We start from the raw sequence: 16,535 nt of genomic DNA, 5'->3' as shown, positions 1-16,535 counted from the left end.
TCGCCTGCAACCACTACAGATCTCATCTAGCACAGCAGCAGTGACAGGAGTGCACCTAGTTAAGCATGCCCGTTCCAAAAGTGCCCAGCAGCAGGTGCCTTGAGGGAAGCATACAAAGGAAGAACTTAACCAACACTACTATGAGGCAGATGAGCTGTATATAAAGGGTCTTGAGTCACAAACCACGTGGTGAATGCAAATGTAAAGAAAACTATTTTTCCTACTCTGACTTTACGTTCTATTGGTTATACTTTTACACTTTGGTCGTTCACCAATCCTCTCAGACAGGTTTTGGGCTCTTAACAAGCATGTCTCAAAGAAGGCAATTGTTTCCTGTGCTTTGTCCAAGTTGCCTCTCAAAATCAAAAGGATTTTTTTTATGGCTTCCCATACCGTAGTTTTACATTTAAACTTCTGAGCAGGAGGATCCAGCAACAGCAAGTACAACATGTCAATAACTTTAAAAAAAGCAGCAGAAAAACAGATGGGTTGCCTGATTCACTGAGCTCTTTTGGAGTTACACCAATGCTAACTGGACTCCATTGTGCTGGAGAGTTAAAGAGATAAGATGCTGAGACACTTTAAGAAAGCACTATATGGAAGGAAATAATTGAGTTAAACTCTATGCACAACATCAATTAATCTTCAATGAATCCCTGACCTAAACTAGCTATTTGCCAAATATCTCAAAGGAATCAGGGAAAGATATGACTGAAGGACCAGACACAACAGTGAAACTTTTTCTTTGGAGAGACAAAGAAAGCAACAGAAAACAGAGCAACAAAGGAAAGATGAGAGGAGGTAAGATACAGACTCATGATGGACTGGCCCAGATCAAAAATGCACATGAATTTGCATTTTGCACTCAGAAGACTGACAGCAAACCTCAGGCAGGATGAGCTGCAAAATCAGAACTAATCGAAAAGGAAAGGATCAAAATTTTAACAAAGACCAGGGAGAAGTTCTTGTAACTTGAACTCACTAGTCACCAACAGATAAAACTGTCACTACAAAGGAAGTGTGATACACAAGACAAGAAAGAGGAACGAAGATAAAAATCAAGTTTCCCTTCAAAGAGAGACTGATGGCAAAGGCCCAGAAAAGCAATGATGATCAAGAGATGTCATTACAAATATGATTTTGAGATGTCAGATTCCTGGTATCTCCCTGTGGAAAAAAAACTCATTGAATGGTTTGACTCACAAGTTTCTCACATAACTCTGGGGGACTGCTACAGACACACACACACAGATCTGAACATAAAGAACAGGGTAAAAATTAACTTCCCCAAAGACTGTATTCCCAACTTCCTAGACAGACTGGAGGGCAAGGAACACTAATAGTGGCAGAAATTAGGTTCTTCCAAATATAACAGCCAACAAACTTCTTCACTGAATATTTATTACCATTTAGATCTGGCTTTGCCAACTGGAAAAATTCATCCTAAAACCAGTTCTGACTGAATAAACAGAAGAGTAGCAGAAGGAAGAAGCCATCTGCAACTGGCTGAGGAAAAAAAACAAAAGAATATTCACACAAGAAAGTACAGACAGACAATAGGAGAAAAAAAATGTCAGTGTTCAGTGTTCTTAATTGGTTAATTTTTATTTGGCTGCAAATGAAAACAACGGCATTACACAAAATAAAATGGTCTGTGGTCCAAGAAGTCTAGAGAATCTCGTGCTTAACAAAAGCTGAAAGTAGATTTAAAGGAGATGGTCTTCAAACATCCAGAAGGTAATGTCAAATTCTCTACCTCCCCTCTGGAAAGACTGGTAATGAACTTCAAGTTACAGTAAGAGAGATTTGGAAAGAGCATTAGGAAGTCATGCATTTCTCAAGAAAAAGGTCTAAGAAAAATGTCTAAGCAGGAGCAAACACTTACCCATGCCAACAAAAAGGCTGGAACAGCATTCAAATGCTCTCCCACCCCAAGGCCTGAGTCCAAGTCTTGCTGCTCCAGCAGTGACCCATACACCAGCAGGATGTTCTGTGAGTGGCAAGAGCTGAATGCCTTAGGCCAAGAATTAGAGAACAAGCCAACAAAGGGAACCTTGTGGTCCGTGTTTACTACATGCTGCCCGATCAAGGGGAGCCTCTTGACAAAGCCTTCTTAGTCCAGCTACAGGAGGGACTGTGCTCAAAGGCTTGCATCCTGCTGGGGGACTTCAACCACCCTGACATATGCTGGAAAAGTAGCACAGCAAGCTGCAGGCAATCCAGGAGACTCCTGGAGACTTCTTAGGCCAGGTAATAGAAAGCCCTACCAGAGGAAATGCGTTACTGGACCTGTTGGTCACCAACACAAGTGAGCTAATCACAGACATTAAGATTGGAGGCAGCCTGGGCTGGTGCCTGTGGAGCCTGTGGAGTTCACAGTCCTGAGGGATACGGGACAGGCACAGAGTAAAGTCAGGACCCTGAAATTAGGGAAGCAAACTTCCATCTGTTCAAGGAGTTAGTCAATGTGACTCCCTGGGAAACTGCACTCAAGGACGAGGGAGCAGAACAGAGCTGGTAGACCTTTAAGGACACTTTCCATAGAGCACAAGAGCTCTTGATCCCCATGTGGGGAAAGGAAGGAAAGGAAGGCAAGAGACTGGCATGGATGAGTCATGACCTGCTGGTCAAACTAAAGGGCAAGAAGGAAATGGAATGCACATGCAGTGGAAGCAGGGACAGGTATCCTGGGAACAGGGCAGGGATGTTGGCTGGCGGTCAGGAAGGTGCAGCTGGAGCTGAACTTGGCAAGGGACACAAAGATTAGTAAGAAAGGCTTCTGTAGGTATGTCAGCTAGAAAAGGAAGATCAAAGAAAGCATACCCCCCAGATGAACACAACTGACAAACTGGTAACAACAGACAAGGAGAAGGCTGAGATACTTAACAACTTTTTTGCCTCGGTCTTCACTGGCAATCTCCTCCCACACCTCTTGAGTGCATGGACCTCAAGGCAGGGACTGGGAGAGAAAAGTCCCTCCCACTGTAAGAGAAGATCAGGTTTGAGACCCACCTGAGGAACCTGAACATACATAAGTCTATACAATCCAATGAGATGCATCACAGAGTCCACAGGAAATTGGTTGATGTAGTTGCCAAGCCACTCTCCATGATATTTGAAAAGTCATGGCAGTTAAGTGAAATCCCTGGTGACTGGAAAAAGGGAAACATTGCACCCATTTTTAAAAGGAGTAGAAAGGAGGACTCCAGGAACTACCAACCTGTCAGCCTCACTTCTGTGCCTGGGAAGATCATGGGACAGATCCTCCTAGAAGCTACGTTAAGGCACATGGAGGACAGGGAGGTGATTGGAGACAGCCACTATGGCTTCACCAAGGGCAAGTCCTGCCTGACCAACCTAGAGGTCAATGGCTCAATTTCTGGATGGAGATCAGTGACAAGTGGTGTCCCTCAAAGGTCCGTACTGGGACCAGTACTGTTTAGTATCTTCATCAATTACATAGACTGTGGGATCGAGTGCACCCTCAGCAAGTTTCCTGACAACACCAAGCTGAGTGGTGTGGTTGGCACACCTGAGGGACAGGATGCTATCCTGGATAAGCTCGAAAACTGGGCCCATGGGAACCTCATGAGGTTCAACAAGGCCAAGCGCAAGGTCCTGCACATGGGTCAAGGCAACCTCCAGTATCAATACAGGCATGAAGGGATTAAGAGCAGCCCTGAGGAGAAGGACTTGGGGGTGTTGGTGGAGGAGAAGCTCAATATGACGAGCAATGTGCACTTGCAGCCTAGAAAGCTAACTGTATCCCGAGCTGCATCAAAAGAAGCGTGACCAGCAGGTCAAGGGAGGTGATTCTACCCCTCTACTCTGCTCTGGTGAGACCCCACCTCTGTAGTACTGCGTCCAGCTCTGGGGTCCCCAGTACAAGAAAGACATGGAGCTGTTGGAGTGAGTCCAGAGGAGGGCCATGAAGATGGTCAAAGGGATGGAGCACCTCTCCTGTGAGGAAAGGCTGAGAGAGTTGGTGTTTTATAGTAGCCTTTCAATACTTAAAGGGGGCTTATAAGAAAGATGGGGATAGACTTTTTAGTAGGGCCTGTAGCGATGGGACAAGGGGTCATGGTTTTAAACTGAAAGAGGGTAGATTTAGATTGGACATAAAGAAGAAATTCTTTACAATGAAGGTAAACCTGGAACAGGTTACCCAGAGAGGTGGGTAGATGCCCCATCCCTAGAAACATTCAAGGTCAGGGGCTCTGAGCAACCTGATCTAGTTGAAAATGTCCCTGCTCATTGCAGGGAAGTTGGACTAGATGACCTTTAAAGGTCCTTTCCAACCCAAACTATTCTGTGATTCTATGATTCCTCACCTTCTCAAATATTGAGGCCTTTTCCCTGATCTCTGGCACAAACTTAGCAACTCAACTGCAAATATGCAGCTCAAACAGCTCTTTTCACCACAAACTCTCATTTAAGGTCTACTCACTCAAAGAGCATTTTTAAAGGGAAGCAGATCCCAGCATACACTAGCAAATCAAAAGAAACAGCTATATAGGCTGTGTCCCATCCAGTGAGAACACCACTATGCCATAAGTACTCACACGTCACTCACATACCAAGGCTTAAGACCTTCAAGCACCTTTTGCTGTGTTACTCATTTGTGCCACCTAGCCTGTTCCAAAACCACCCCCAAGATCAAACCAGGGCTAGGGACTGTTCCTGGGAGGCAGGATGTAGCCACCTGTTTTAGAGGCTAAGAAATCTGAGCAGGACAGCCCATACTAAACCAGACTAACTTTCCTCAGGACCCACAATTCCAGCTCTGAAAGGTGACTTATTTGCTAGGACAGATGTAGACAGTGTCTTAATTACAATATGCCTATTGTCGAGCTTCCTGCAAATGAAGACATCATTAGGAAATCATCAGTCACCCCTGTCACCCCCCTCTGCCATCCCAGCCAGACTACTCCCACTAGTGACCTACCTGCACTGTGTGCATGCTATTAGTGCTGTGAAGAAACTCGCCTTCCTCCCCAGCTCTAACATCACCACAGTCCTCCAGCAAGCGCACCTTCATGCCACGCACCAGGTTTGCCTGTAAGTACTCCACATAGCCACTGCGGTCTTTGAAGTCTGACGGAGTCAGGAAAGCACGACCCTGCTTTTTGTGCGGACCATGATTTGAAGTGAGCACAGGCATTTGGGCAGCAGTGCAGGCTGGGGTCTTGGGCCGGAAGATGGAGTGGGTGGTGCAAGGCCGCAGCTCCTGTTGGGGCAGCAGCTCTGGCTCGTGGCTGTGGTCCCAGCCCATCACGTGCACCAGCTCCAAGATGAGGTTTGCCATAGCCATGCTGAACTCAAACTCCTGCTTCACACGGCTCCTCTCCTCAGTCAGCAGCTTGGGCACGGTGCAGTCCTGCTGCTCCCCTCCCTGCTCCATGCCACTGCTGAGCTTGTCCATGAGAGAAGTGACACGCAGGTAGCGCTTCACCAGGACGAACAGCAGCTTCCCGGGGATCTGCAACAAGCACGGCTGTCAGACTCTACCCTGCAGAGCACCTCCAGCCCCAGCTCTCTCCGAGCCACCAGCTCACCCACAGCCAGGCTCCTGCGATAGCTCCGGACCTTTCAGCCCACCCTCATCCCTCTGCTCAGACAAGGCTCTCCATGGGCCTCTCCACCACCTCTCCCAGCCCCAAGCCAGGCCCAGATCCTGGGACAGCTCTCCCAACACCCAGTCTGCTCAGCTGCCCACTGACGACTACCCTCCTGGCCCAAACAAGAACACCAGCTCTGGCCCCCCACTCTCACCCCTCCTGACCCCTAAGCCCACAGGCCCAGGGCTGGCAGGGCCTGCCGCTACCTGTGGAAGGTGAATCCCCTCAAAGGACATGCAATGCTCTTCAGAAGACATCATCTCAGCAAACAGCTCCAGCAAGGTGTAGCGACCATCAAAGTCCATGTGCTGCTCAATGCCATCCTGATGGCTCAGGGACAGCAGGATATAGGCCCGGCTCCCTGCAACAACAACAGAAACCCTTCAGGCCCCCTAAAGACAACCCTCACCCCACCCCCCGCCATGCAAGACAGACTTGCAGGCAAGGAACAGCTTTGATGCTCAGTGTAACCTAGAACCATGTTCTGTCCTTTAATCTGGATTGGCAACATTTTGCTCCACTGAATAACACCAGATTTTTCCACCCTCTCCTGGTTTCAGTTTTGGGTTTAGGATGAGAATAATGTTGATAACACAGTGATGTTTTTAGCTGTTGCCAAGCAGTCAAGGACTTTTCGGCTTCTCATACTGCCCTGCCAAGGAGAAGGCAAGGGGCGCCCAAGAAGCTGGGAGGGGACACAGCCAGGACAGCTGACCCAAACTGGCCCAAGGGATATTCCATACCATATGACGTCATGCTCAGTATATAACTGGGGGTGGGCAGGGAGGCGGGGCAGCTTGGGGTCTTGCAGAGCATCAACTTCGGCTGGTGAGAAATTGTGCTGTTCATCACTTGTTTTGTATGTTACTATTACCATCTTCCTTTTTTGTCCTATTAAATGGTCTTTATCTCAACCCACAAGTTTTGTTGGTTTTATTTCCTTTTCCATTTTCAATTCCCTACCCCATCCCACTGGGAGTGGGGGGAGTGAGCAAACAGCTGTGTGGTTGTTTTAGTGGCTGGGGTTAAACCACGACAGCCCTTTTTGGCACCCAACGTCAGGCACAGAGGGTTGAGATAACAACAGATCTGACCAAAGCATGTTAAAACAAATTACTTGTAAACGTTCATTATATGAGTTTAATAGTTGCTGGACACAATGTTGTATTATTCGTTTGCATAGTTGTGTCATGTAAGTCCTTAATTGTATTATGTATTCCCTATGTGCTGTTTATCTTCTCCAGGCGCTGGATGAGAATGTTCCTGTTGCTGCACTGCATACTACTCACTTAAGATAAGATAACGTTGTTGGCCATAAGAATGATTTGGTATGTGTATTCATCATTGCTATCACTTCCATACCTCAGGTGCTATCTCCTGGGAATTATTAGGAATCACACTCTCTACCTTTTTTCTGTGGAGAACCAATCTATGGGGGACACAGGGGAAACACCTTCACCTTCCCTTTCTCCTTCAAGCTAGTTACAATAGCCCTTGAGAATTTTGAATACCCTTGGGATGTTCAGACCAGCATGCTTCTATTGCTAGGTCTCCTGAATGTCTTTCAGGTCTTGTTCAGGGTTAAACTATTTAAAAATATCACCCGGAGATCTGCCCTGAGGCTGGATAGTTGTGAGTGGCAGGGTGTGTGGGGTAGCATGGGCAAATGCCTAGGGTGGTGGGCACCCCCAGTGTTTTGGAAATTCACCCCTGAATAAAGTGCAGAATCCTGAAAAGCTAGTAGAATAGTTGGAAAAAGTATGCTGTCACCCTGGCAATTCCAGAGACACACAAATCATTGCAATGTGCTGGGGCCTGGCCCATGCCTACCAAGTTCTGTTCAACACTATTCAGTACCCTCAAAGGGAAGAGAAGGTCTCTGGATCTCACAACAAAACAACAGGCACTGTAGCTACTCCAACCCCCACAAAAAGCACTGTGGCTACTCCAACCCCCACAACTGGGACCACAGCCACCCCAACCATGGTGACAGGCACAGTGGCTGAACCAAAATACCAACCCATGCCGGTATCAGTTGCCCCTATACAAAAGAAGAAATACACAAAAAAAATCAGTTTGCTTAGTAAGGGATGACAATGAACCTGGGTCATCAAGAGAACAGGAGAAAGAGGGGCCAACAGTGGATAAAATGGCTAGCCGACTCTGGCAATATGAAGAAAGTCTTTCTTCCTCCCTTGTCTCGGCTGTGGAGAAACCATCCTGGAAGGTCCAGCAACTCAAAGAGAATATGTCCTACTCCCCACCTGTACAGACCAGTATCTCAGACATTCAGAGTAAGCATTCCTCTGCTCAAGAGAGAAGATATAGAGGGTATACATCACGAGGCACCCTGTGGTTTTACCCATGTGATCACAGAGAGGACGTGAGGAAGTGGGATGGAAAACCTACCTCGACCCTACAGGCATGAGTACGTGAGTTGCAAGGAAAAACAATCACAAAAGAGGATTCTTCCAGGAAAAATGCCACTCCCGTTTCCAGCTGGCAGTTCCCCAGACTGAGTGGAAGGCCTGATCATACGTATGATCCTCTTGAAGGGACTTCTAAGTCATTTTTTACAAGAAATGGGTAACAAATATGATGATCAGGATTACAGGGGCCCTGCCTCCAGCCAGGTGGAGAAAATGGACAACTGGATTTATTGGACTGTGTGGATCCGATGGTGTGGCACGTCAGACCCACAAGAGTGTAAGGCTGCAGTGGACGCCAGTGCACAGTGTACCCTAATGCCATCCAGCTATGAAGGGGCAGAACCCATCTGTACTTCTGGAGTGACAGGGGGATGCCAACAGCTAACTGTAATGGAGGCTGAAGTCAGTCTAACTGGGAATGACTGGGAAAAGCACCCCATTGTGACTGGCCCAGAGGTTCCGTGCATCCTGGGCACAGACTACCTCCAGAGAGGGTATTTCATGGACCCAAAAGGGTACCAGTGGGCTCTTGGCATAGCTGCCTCCTCCACCTTGGAGGTGGAGGAAACTGAACAGTTGTCTACCTTGCCTGGTCTCTCATTGGATCCTTCTGTTGTAGGGTTGCTGAAGGTCAAAGAACAACAAGTACCAATCACTACCACAACAGCGGCAATACTGCACCAACCGAGACTCCCTGATTCCCTTCCATAAGCTGATTCATCAACTGGAGAGCCAAGGAGTGATCAGCAGAACCTACTCACCCTTGAACAGTCCCATATGGCCAGTGCGAAAGTCTAATGGAGAGTGGAGGCTAACAGTAGACTATCATGGCCTGAATGAAATCACGCCGGTGCTGAGTGCTGCCGGACATGCTGGAACTTCAATATGAACTGCAGTCAAAGGCAGCCAAGTGGTATGCCACTGATCACACAGTGGGCTCAGATAGGAAACCCCAACTGCCCAGGAATCTTGGAAGTGATTGCGGACCGGGCAGAAGGCAAAGATTTCAGAATATCGCTAGAAGAGGAGGTGACACATGCTGAAGAGGCCCCACCATATAATACATTACCAGAAAATGAGAAGCAATATGCCCTGTTCACTGATGGATCCTGTCATATTGTGGGAAAACATCAAAGGTGGAAGGCTGCTGTATGGAGTCCTACACAATGAGTTGCAGAAGTTGCTGAAGGAGAAGGTGAATCAAGTCAGTTTGCAGAAGTAAAAGCCATCCAGCTGGCTTTAGACATTGCTGAATGAGAAAAGTGGCCGATGCTCTACCTCTATGCTGATTCATGGATGGTGACAAATGCCCTGTGGGGGTGGTTACAGCAGCAGAAGCAGAGCAACTGGCAGCGCAGAGGCAAACCCGTCTGGGCTGCTCCATTGTGGCAAGATAGTGCTGCCCAGCTAGAGAAGTTGGTTGTAAAAGTACATCATGTAGGTGCCCACGTACCCAAGAGTTGGGCCACTGAGGAACATCAAAACAACCACCAGGTGGATCAGGCTGCTAAGACTGAAGTGGCTCAGGTAGATCTGGACTGCCAACATAAAGATGAATTATTTATAGCTCAGTGGGCCCATGACACCTCAGGCCATCAAGGAAGAGATGCAACATATAGATGGGCTCGTGATCAACCGGTGGACTCAACCATGGATGCTGTTGCACAGGTCATCCATGAATGTGAACTACGCGCTGTGATTAAACAAGCCAAGTGGTTAAAGCCTCTCTGGTATGGAGGACGATGGCTGAAATATGGGGAGGCCTGGCAGATTGACTACATCGCAATCCCACAAACCTGCCAAGGCAAGCACCATGTACTTATAACGGTGGAAGCAACCACCAGATGGCTGTAAACATACCCTGTGCCCCATGCCACTGCCCAGAACACTATCCTGGGCCTTGAAAAGCAAGTCCTGTGGTGACATGGCACCCCAAAAAGAATTGAGTCAGACAATGGGACTCATTTCTGAAACAACCTAATAGACACCTGGGCCAAAGAGCATGGCATTGAGTGGGTGTATCACATCCCCTACTGCACACCAGCCTCTGGGAAAATCAAACACCACAATGGACTGCTAAAGACTACACTGAGAGCAATGGGTGGTGGGACCCTCAAACACTGGGATACACATTTTGCAAAAGCCACCTGGTTAGCTAACACTAGGGGATCTACCCTAGCAGACCCAGCTGGCCATGCCTCCGTGAGCATGGACCACGCCAGATGCATCAGCTACAAGTTCCAGGTGCACCATGTAGCAATCTACCATCTCTCCTGCCCTGAAAGACTGTTATGATGGACAGAGCCCAAAGTCATGGACTACAGGAACTCAATGGACATTTTGTGGACATTTATGAACATTTTACAGACATTTCACAGTGGTGGTCCATCGACTAAGGGAATGATACCTGCGTGTATATATCAAAAGACAGGAAAAATGGTGGCGATTAATTGCAATGTATTGGGAAGTGTGTGACCTGGACATGATGTAGATGTTATAGAATAAGGGGTGGATACTGTCCTGGTTTCAGCAGGGAGAGAGTTAATTTTCCTCCTAGCAGCTGGTATAGTGCTGTGTTTTGGATTTAGGATGAGAATAATGTTGATAACACAGTGATGTTTTTAGCTGTTGCCAAGCAGTCAAGGACTTTTCAGCTTCTCATACTGCCCTGCCAAGGAGAAGGCAAGGGGCGCCCAAGAAGCTGGGAGGGGACACAGCCAGGACAGCTGACCCAAACTGGCCAAAGGGATATTCCATATTACATGATGTCATGTTCCATATATAACTGGGGGTGGGCAGGGAGGTGGGTCAGCTCGGGATCTTACAGAGCATCGACTTCAGGTGGTGAGAAATTGTGCTGTTCATCACTTGTTTTCTATACTCTTTTATTATTATTATTACTATTTTCCTTTTTTGTCCTATTAAATTGTCTTTATCTCAACCCAAAGGTTTTTTGGTTGGGTTTTTTTTTTTCCATTTTCAATTCTCTCCCCTATCCCACTGGGGAGGCAAGGGAAGTGAGCAAACAGCTGTGTGGTTGTTTTAGCAGCTGGGGTTAAACCATGACACACCCCTAAAGATGCAAGATTCCCCCAAAGCAGCAACCCCAAATAACTGACTCCAGAACACGGTCCCAGGGAATAAAAAAGTTACGTTTGAACCTGAATCAGCCCCCCATCTGCCCCACTGGGCAGCCACGTGAACTCTAGGACAGGGAAAGCCAGATCGCTTGTGGGACACACCACCACCAGCAACCTTCCGGGCACGCCCAAGCCTCACCAGGCACTTCTGAGCCACGACAGCTCCTCTCAGATGAGGGGACGGGTGAGGACCACGCCTCTACCCACCGGGGCCTGAGGAAAGGCTCCCTGCCAAGAGCAGGCCAGAGCCTTCCCAATGGACAGCATGCAGCACAGACACCCCAACACTCTGCCAAGCCCCTTGCCACAAGTCCTCCTAACAGCCAATCAGCGTCCCAGCTCGGGAACCCGTCAGGGGAAGGAGCACCCAAGTCCTACAGCACCCCAGACAACTACGACCAAGGAGCCGCTTGGCAGCTCCAGTCTGATTCTTCCCCTTTTGCCAACAAGCCCCGAGACACGCGGCTTCCCAGGCACCCCACGCCTACAACAGGACCGCCACCCCCCTCGGCTGCCCAGCAGCACCTCCTCGCTGGCACTGAGCAGCAGCAGCCCCCACCTGCGTCGTGCGAAGCCAGGGCCCTCAGCATCTTGCCGGCACTGCGGCGGACTTGCTTCTCCTTGTGGCACAGCATCTTCATCAGCAAGTCGAGGGCTCCCGTCTCCTTGAAGGCACCCGCCAGCGAGCCAATGCTGGCGTACGCACTCAGCACGTGGATGGTGTTGAGGATGGAGGACTCGGGGGCCCCGGTCTCAGACATCTGACGGCCAGCTCGCTGCACCAGGCTCCTGACATCAGCCTTCATCTCCAGCAGCGAGGCTTCATCCAGCGGGACATCGGCAGCAAACGGGCTGGCTGCCTTCTCCTCTTTCACCCACTGCCCTTCCGGCTTCCTCTTGCCCAGCAGCGCCGGGCAGCTGGCACAGACCTCCTCCGCGGACATCCACATCGAGATGTTCTCCGGCTTGATCTCTGCAGAGGAGACACTGCTGCCTCCCACTGCTCTCTCCTCCAGGCTGACAACACTCCACTGGATCAGGTACTCAGGCTGGCCATCGTGGCCTCGCCGCTGCCGCAGCAGCTCCTCCGGGTAGGCCTGCAGTTTGGGCCCCAGGTGCACAAGCAGGTTGCCATTATGCCGCTCGTTCACCATGACAGGAAATATGTCTGCAGAGACAGAGGGGAAGCAGGCGAGCTTTTATTTCTGAGCTGCATGCCAGGGAAAGCGTGAGCAAGCACCTCAGTTGCTTGACAGAAGAAGTGGCTGAGGCACAGCTTTTGATCCTGAGATCCTGCACCCAGGATAAAGCTCTGAAGAAAATCCCATTTGGCAGAAGCTCACATCCCCCCTCCAAGAAAATGAGCCAGTGTTTCATATACAAAACCTGTTATCAGCAGTACTGGGAAACACAGAAAGAGGTTCTCCTCAAAAAACTCATTGCAAAGTGGGCCCATTCAGATCCTCTTATAAGACAGCAAATAACAACAGGAGACCTGGGTCCTGTTCTCATCTCTGCCACCATCCACAACATGACCTTGTGCAAGTTGCTGCTTTTGCACTTCTATCTTCCCTCTTGCTATCTACCATTTACATCTGTTTAGACTGCAAGTTTACGTAGAGCTCAAGGCTTCAGGCAGACACTGTCTCTCACTCTGGAGCTGGACCTAACTTGAGTCACCAGGCCCTGAAGTAAATAAGCAGCAATTTCTCAGATCAAGTTCATATGCATCAAATCAGGTCACTATCTAAAAGCCACTCAGTATTTCCTCATCGGCCTCCTCTCAGATATTCTTTGCCTTTACAATGTTTACTCAATGAAAAGATTGTTACCCTCTGCTGCCTGATTTTTCTGCGTATCTTAGAACTACAAAGAAGCAGCCATGACACTTCTTTGCTTTCATCTATGCAGAGGAGCATGAAATAATTTGCTGTCTGAGTGCCAGCAATTGGCTGGCCAACTATAGATAATACCACACACAATGACTTCATTACTACATAGGATGCCAGATCAGTCTGATAAGAAGATTCGCAGAGAAGCTCAGGCAGGTGGTAGTAGAAACACATGAACAGGCCCTTTTGTTGTCACTTACGCATACTAGCAAGAGAAGCCGCGAAGCAACATGCTGTTCAGCTGATGGTAACACAAGTCATTCTTAAAAAAGGAGTTAATATACATAAGAAATAGTAAATCCATGCACAACCAAAGAAGATACAGACCATCAAAGATGACGACAGGCATATTAAAGATGTTTCCCAGGTGCAGAGAGAAGCCTGAACTCCTGAGAAATTCATACCTACCTTCAATTATGCCTGCCTTGGAGTTTGCAGCAAGCCAGCTAGGAATCTTCTTGCAGTCTCTCTGTAATAAAAGGACCAAGTTATTCTCCTGTGGTTTGCAATGGTGTTTAGATGCTGCACTGTAAGCCAAACGTTTTCCTCAACTGTGCTTGTATAGGGCACAAAAAACCCAACCCCAAGAGGTTCACATAAAATGAAAATCTTAGTAAAACAAAGTCTCTGTGAAGCATTATTTTGTTTGGTAACTTCACCCCATCCCCACATCATGAAACAACCTCTTTAGAGCATTTCATTTAGCGTGAAAAAACCTCTTTAGAGCGAAGCTATCAGAAGGGGCTCCAAAAGGATTTGTAGCTAGGTAGGGGAGAATTGGGATTTAGGGCACCTAAGAAGTAGCTGCAATGTATATGATGAATACGGCACACTGGAGCCTACGACAACCCACAGCTAAATTGTTAGACTGCATAAATAAACGCACTACGCTAACTTTCAGAGTTGTGGCAAATCAATACACCAGCAACGATGCTGAGTTGGGACCCGGTTCAGCAGTGCAGCCCAGCACAGCCTGCGCACCGGCGGGCAGAGCAACCCTTCGCCCCGGGGACGGCAGGGCCGGAGGCCTGCACACGGAAACGAGCAGGGCCGCTAAAAACGATTTGCCTCGGCAATGGCCGGCGCGGAAAAGGTGGGTTTTCTTCCGGGCCGCCCTAGACACCTCAGCAAGCCCTGCTCCACCTCCCGGTCTCTTCGCTCACCGCTGCCCCATCACCCCCGGCCCAGGAGCCGCGGCTAGGCCTGCCGCAGCGCTGCCGCAGCGGGGCAGGCCACAACGGGGCCCGGCGCTAGCGCACAGGGAGGCGGCTCATCCCCCAGATCTGCCCCGACACGGGGAAAAGGAGGCGCCCCCTCACACACCGCCCCCCTCGGGAGGTCCCGTCCCGTCCCGTCCCGTCCCCTCCTCTCCCGCCGCCGTTTCTGTTCTCTTCCCGCACACCGTTAACAGCCGGGGCGGTGACGCGGCCGAGACTGGCGGCCTCCGCCAAGGGCGGCGCAAAGCGGCACCGGCCCACCAGCTCCCTCCACCGCCGCGGGGAGAGGAGGGGACCGGAAGCGGCACCGCGGCCCGCACCTACCAACGCCGCCGCTGCGGCTCCCCGCTTCCGCGTCCCCGGCACACGCGGGCGTGCAGACCACGCCCGCTACGGGTGACGGCCAGGGCCACGAGAGCTGGGCGAAGTCGTCGCACGGTCCGCAGCTGCGCTCTGCTGGCGCTCCCGGCGCGGCGCTCGGGCGCCTTCCGCCGTTCCGCGGGCCCGAGCGCTTCGCTCGAGTTCCGCAGGCCCTCGGGGCGCGGTGCTGACCGACAGGACCGCGGGCGGGTGCCGGGAGGAGCCGCCCCGTCCCGCCCCGCGGCGTGCGCGTCCCCTGGGACGGCCCGACAGCCCGGCCTCCTGCGGGGGATCGGGGCCGGCTCCCGAGAGCGGGGGTGGTGGCGGGGGGTGCTGGCCCACGGCAACCGTGTGTCACAGGGCTTCTGCCCCCCGCGCTGCCTGCACGCCAGAAATGGGTGTGAGGGACACAGAAATATGAAGAATAATAGTATCTTCTGATTCTCCTAGCTAATATGAGAAACTAGAAAAAAAAAATGAGGTTGGGAGCTGAAGATTATCTGCAAGAGCTCAAGGTGCCTGTGTTACACTGCGCGTGGGTGCGGTTTATCGGGTGATTAATGAACTTTGTTAAGGACTGTTGCAGGGTAGGTGAAGGGAAGGCTGAAAGCACATAATGTCAGCGCTAACCTTACTGCAAACGCAATGTTAACCAAAAATTACAGTGCAGCAACTTCTTCGGGCCTGGGGCTCTGGGGTAGTTTCGGCCCCACCGTCCATCCACTGTGCTTGGCAGTGAGCACTGTGCTCGCTCCTGGCATGCGTTGGGTTATAAGACTGCCCTATTCTCACTGTTGCTAGAGAGGCAACTGAAGCCAGTTGCACCAAGTTTGGCCTGTTTCTAGTTCCTTTCCTGTTTTGGTGTTACACTGATCTGTAATGCCCATATGATAAAATCTATGTTCTTATCCTTCACCCATATTTCCCTTCCTTGACAGGCCTCGCAGCAGCTAGCTACACTCCAGTAGGTGCAGGTTTCTATTTGTCTGGTAACATTTGTTTTAAATTAGAAACAAACATTAAAATCAAAGGCTAAATGGATGAGAGCCTGTTTCCTTATTTGACCCTGGAGCAACTTCATGTATGTGCCTAACCTCATTTCTACCCTCAGTACTAATGCAACTGATTAGATAATTTCCATTTTTTACAGTAGCATTCAGCAATTAATACAAACAATATAATTGCAATTAACTATAGGCTGGATAAATCAGTGCAGTGCTACATCAGTCTGTGGGGACCATCCTGTAAAGCTGTGGCACCAATGGTGGACTGTAAATGTTTGTGTTTCCAAGCCAGCCTCTTGATTTTTCCATTAGTACTTGTAACCTCTGTTGATGCTAGTGATGCTGCATTTCCAGAATCCTATGAAAGCTCTTGAAATCTCTGTGTGTGCCATTAACATGGCAATTTCCTTCCCCATTAACTCCCAAGGCATTGTTAAAATTTAGAGGATACAACTGGTATTTAGTTATCTCGTGCTTCACCTTTACAAGTTTCTTCATCTCCTGTAGAGATAAACACAGTATATTTGCACTAATGAAGAGGAAAATAACTTCCTGAATGCCACACAGCTACATAAAAGCTGATACCACATGTACAACCATTGCTATTTTCCTCTGTTCTTGGCAGCTGTTATTTTTGTGCATGTAATGCACCTGCAACATTGCTGTGTTTAACGTCACAAACATGAGGTGGTGATAATGCTGTGCAGCGGGAAAGGCAGCCTGGCTGGTAACATCAGCTGGCAACATCCCATAGCCAAAATTGTCATTAACAATAAATGGCAGTGGCCAGATAGGACACAGGCATCTTGTTTGTGATGTTTTCTTTGGTATTCATATGCCCTGCTTAGGTCTTGGCTCTGATGGTCTTGATACCA

General features: G+C 49.3%; 1 protein-coding gene across 9 annotated transcripts in view; it reads right to left on the bottom strand.

Annotated features, from left to right (window-relative positions):
- CUL9 (cullin 9) overlaps nt 1-14,819 on the bottom strand; it is a 38,936-nt gene extending 24,117 nt beyond the window's left edge. For 3 of the 9 annotated variants that reach the window (XR_008576280.1, XM_054819431.1, XM_054819430.1), the window contains exons 1-5: nt 14,621-14,818; nt 13,488-13,548; nt 11,747-12,355; nt 5,825-5,979; nt 4,946-5,479 (exon numbers count right to left, since the gene is read on the bottom strand). Coding sequence is in view for 8 of the 9 variants with exons in the window: in XM_054819431.1 (XP_054675406.1) it covers nt 4,946-5,479; nt 5,825-5,979; nt 11,747-12,341 (1,284 nt within the window). In the remaining variant the exon portion in view is untranslated. The other 6 variants (XM_054819429.1, XM_054819424.1, XM_054819428.1 and 3 more) reach the window with 6 other exon arrangements.
- Between the last annotated feature and the right edge of the window lie 1,716 nt (nt 14,820-16,535).

Source organism: Grus americana, chromosome 3, assembly GCF_028858705.1.
Source record: "Grus americana isolate bGruAme1 chromosome 3, bGruAme1.mat, whole genome shotgun sequence".
In the NCBI taxonomy this organism is placed as follows: Eukaryota; Metazoa; Chordata; class Aves; order Gruiformes; family Gruidae; genus Grus; species Grus americana.
This window is presented reverse-complemented; position numbering and strand designations above follow the sequence as displayed.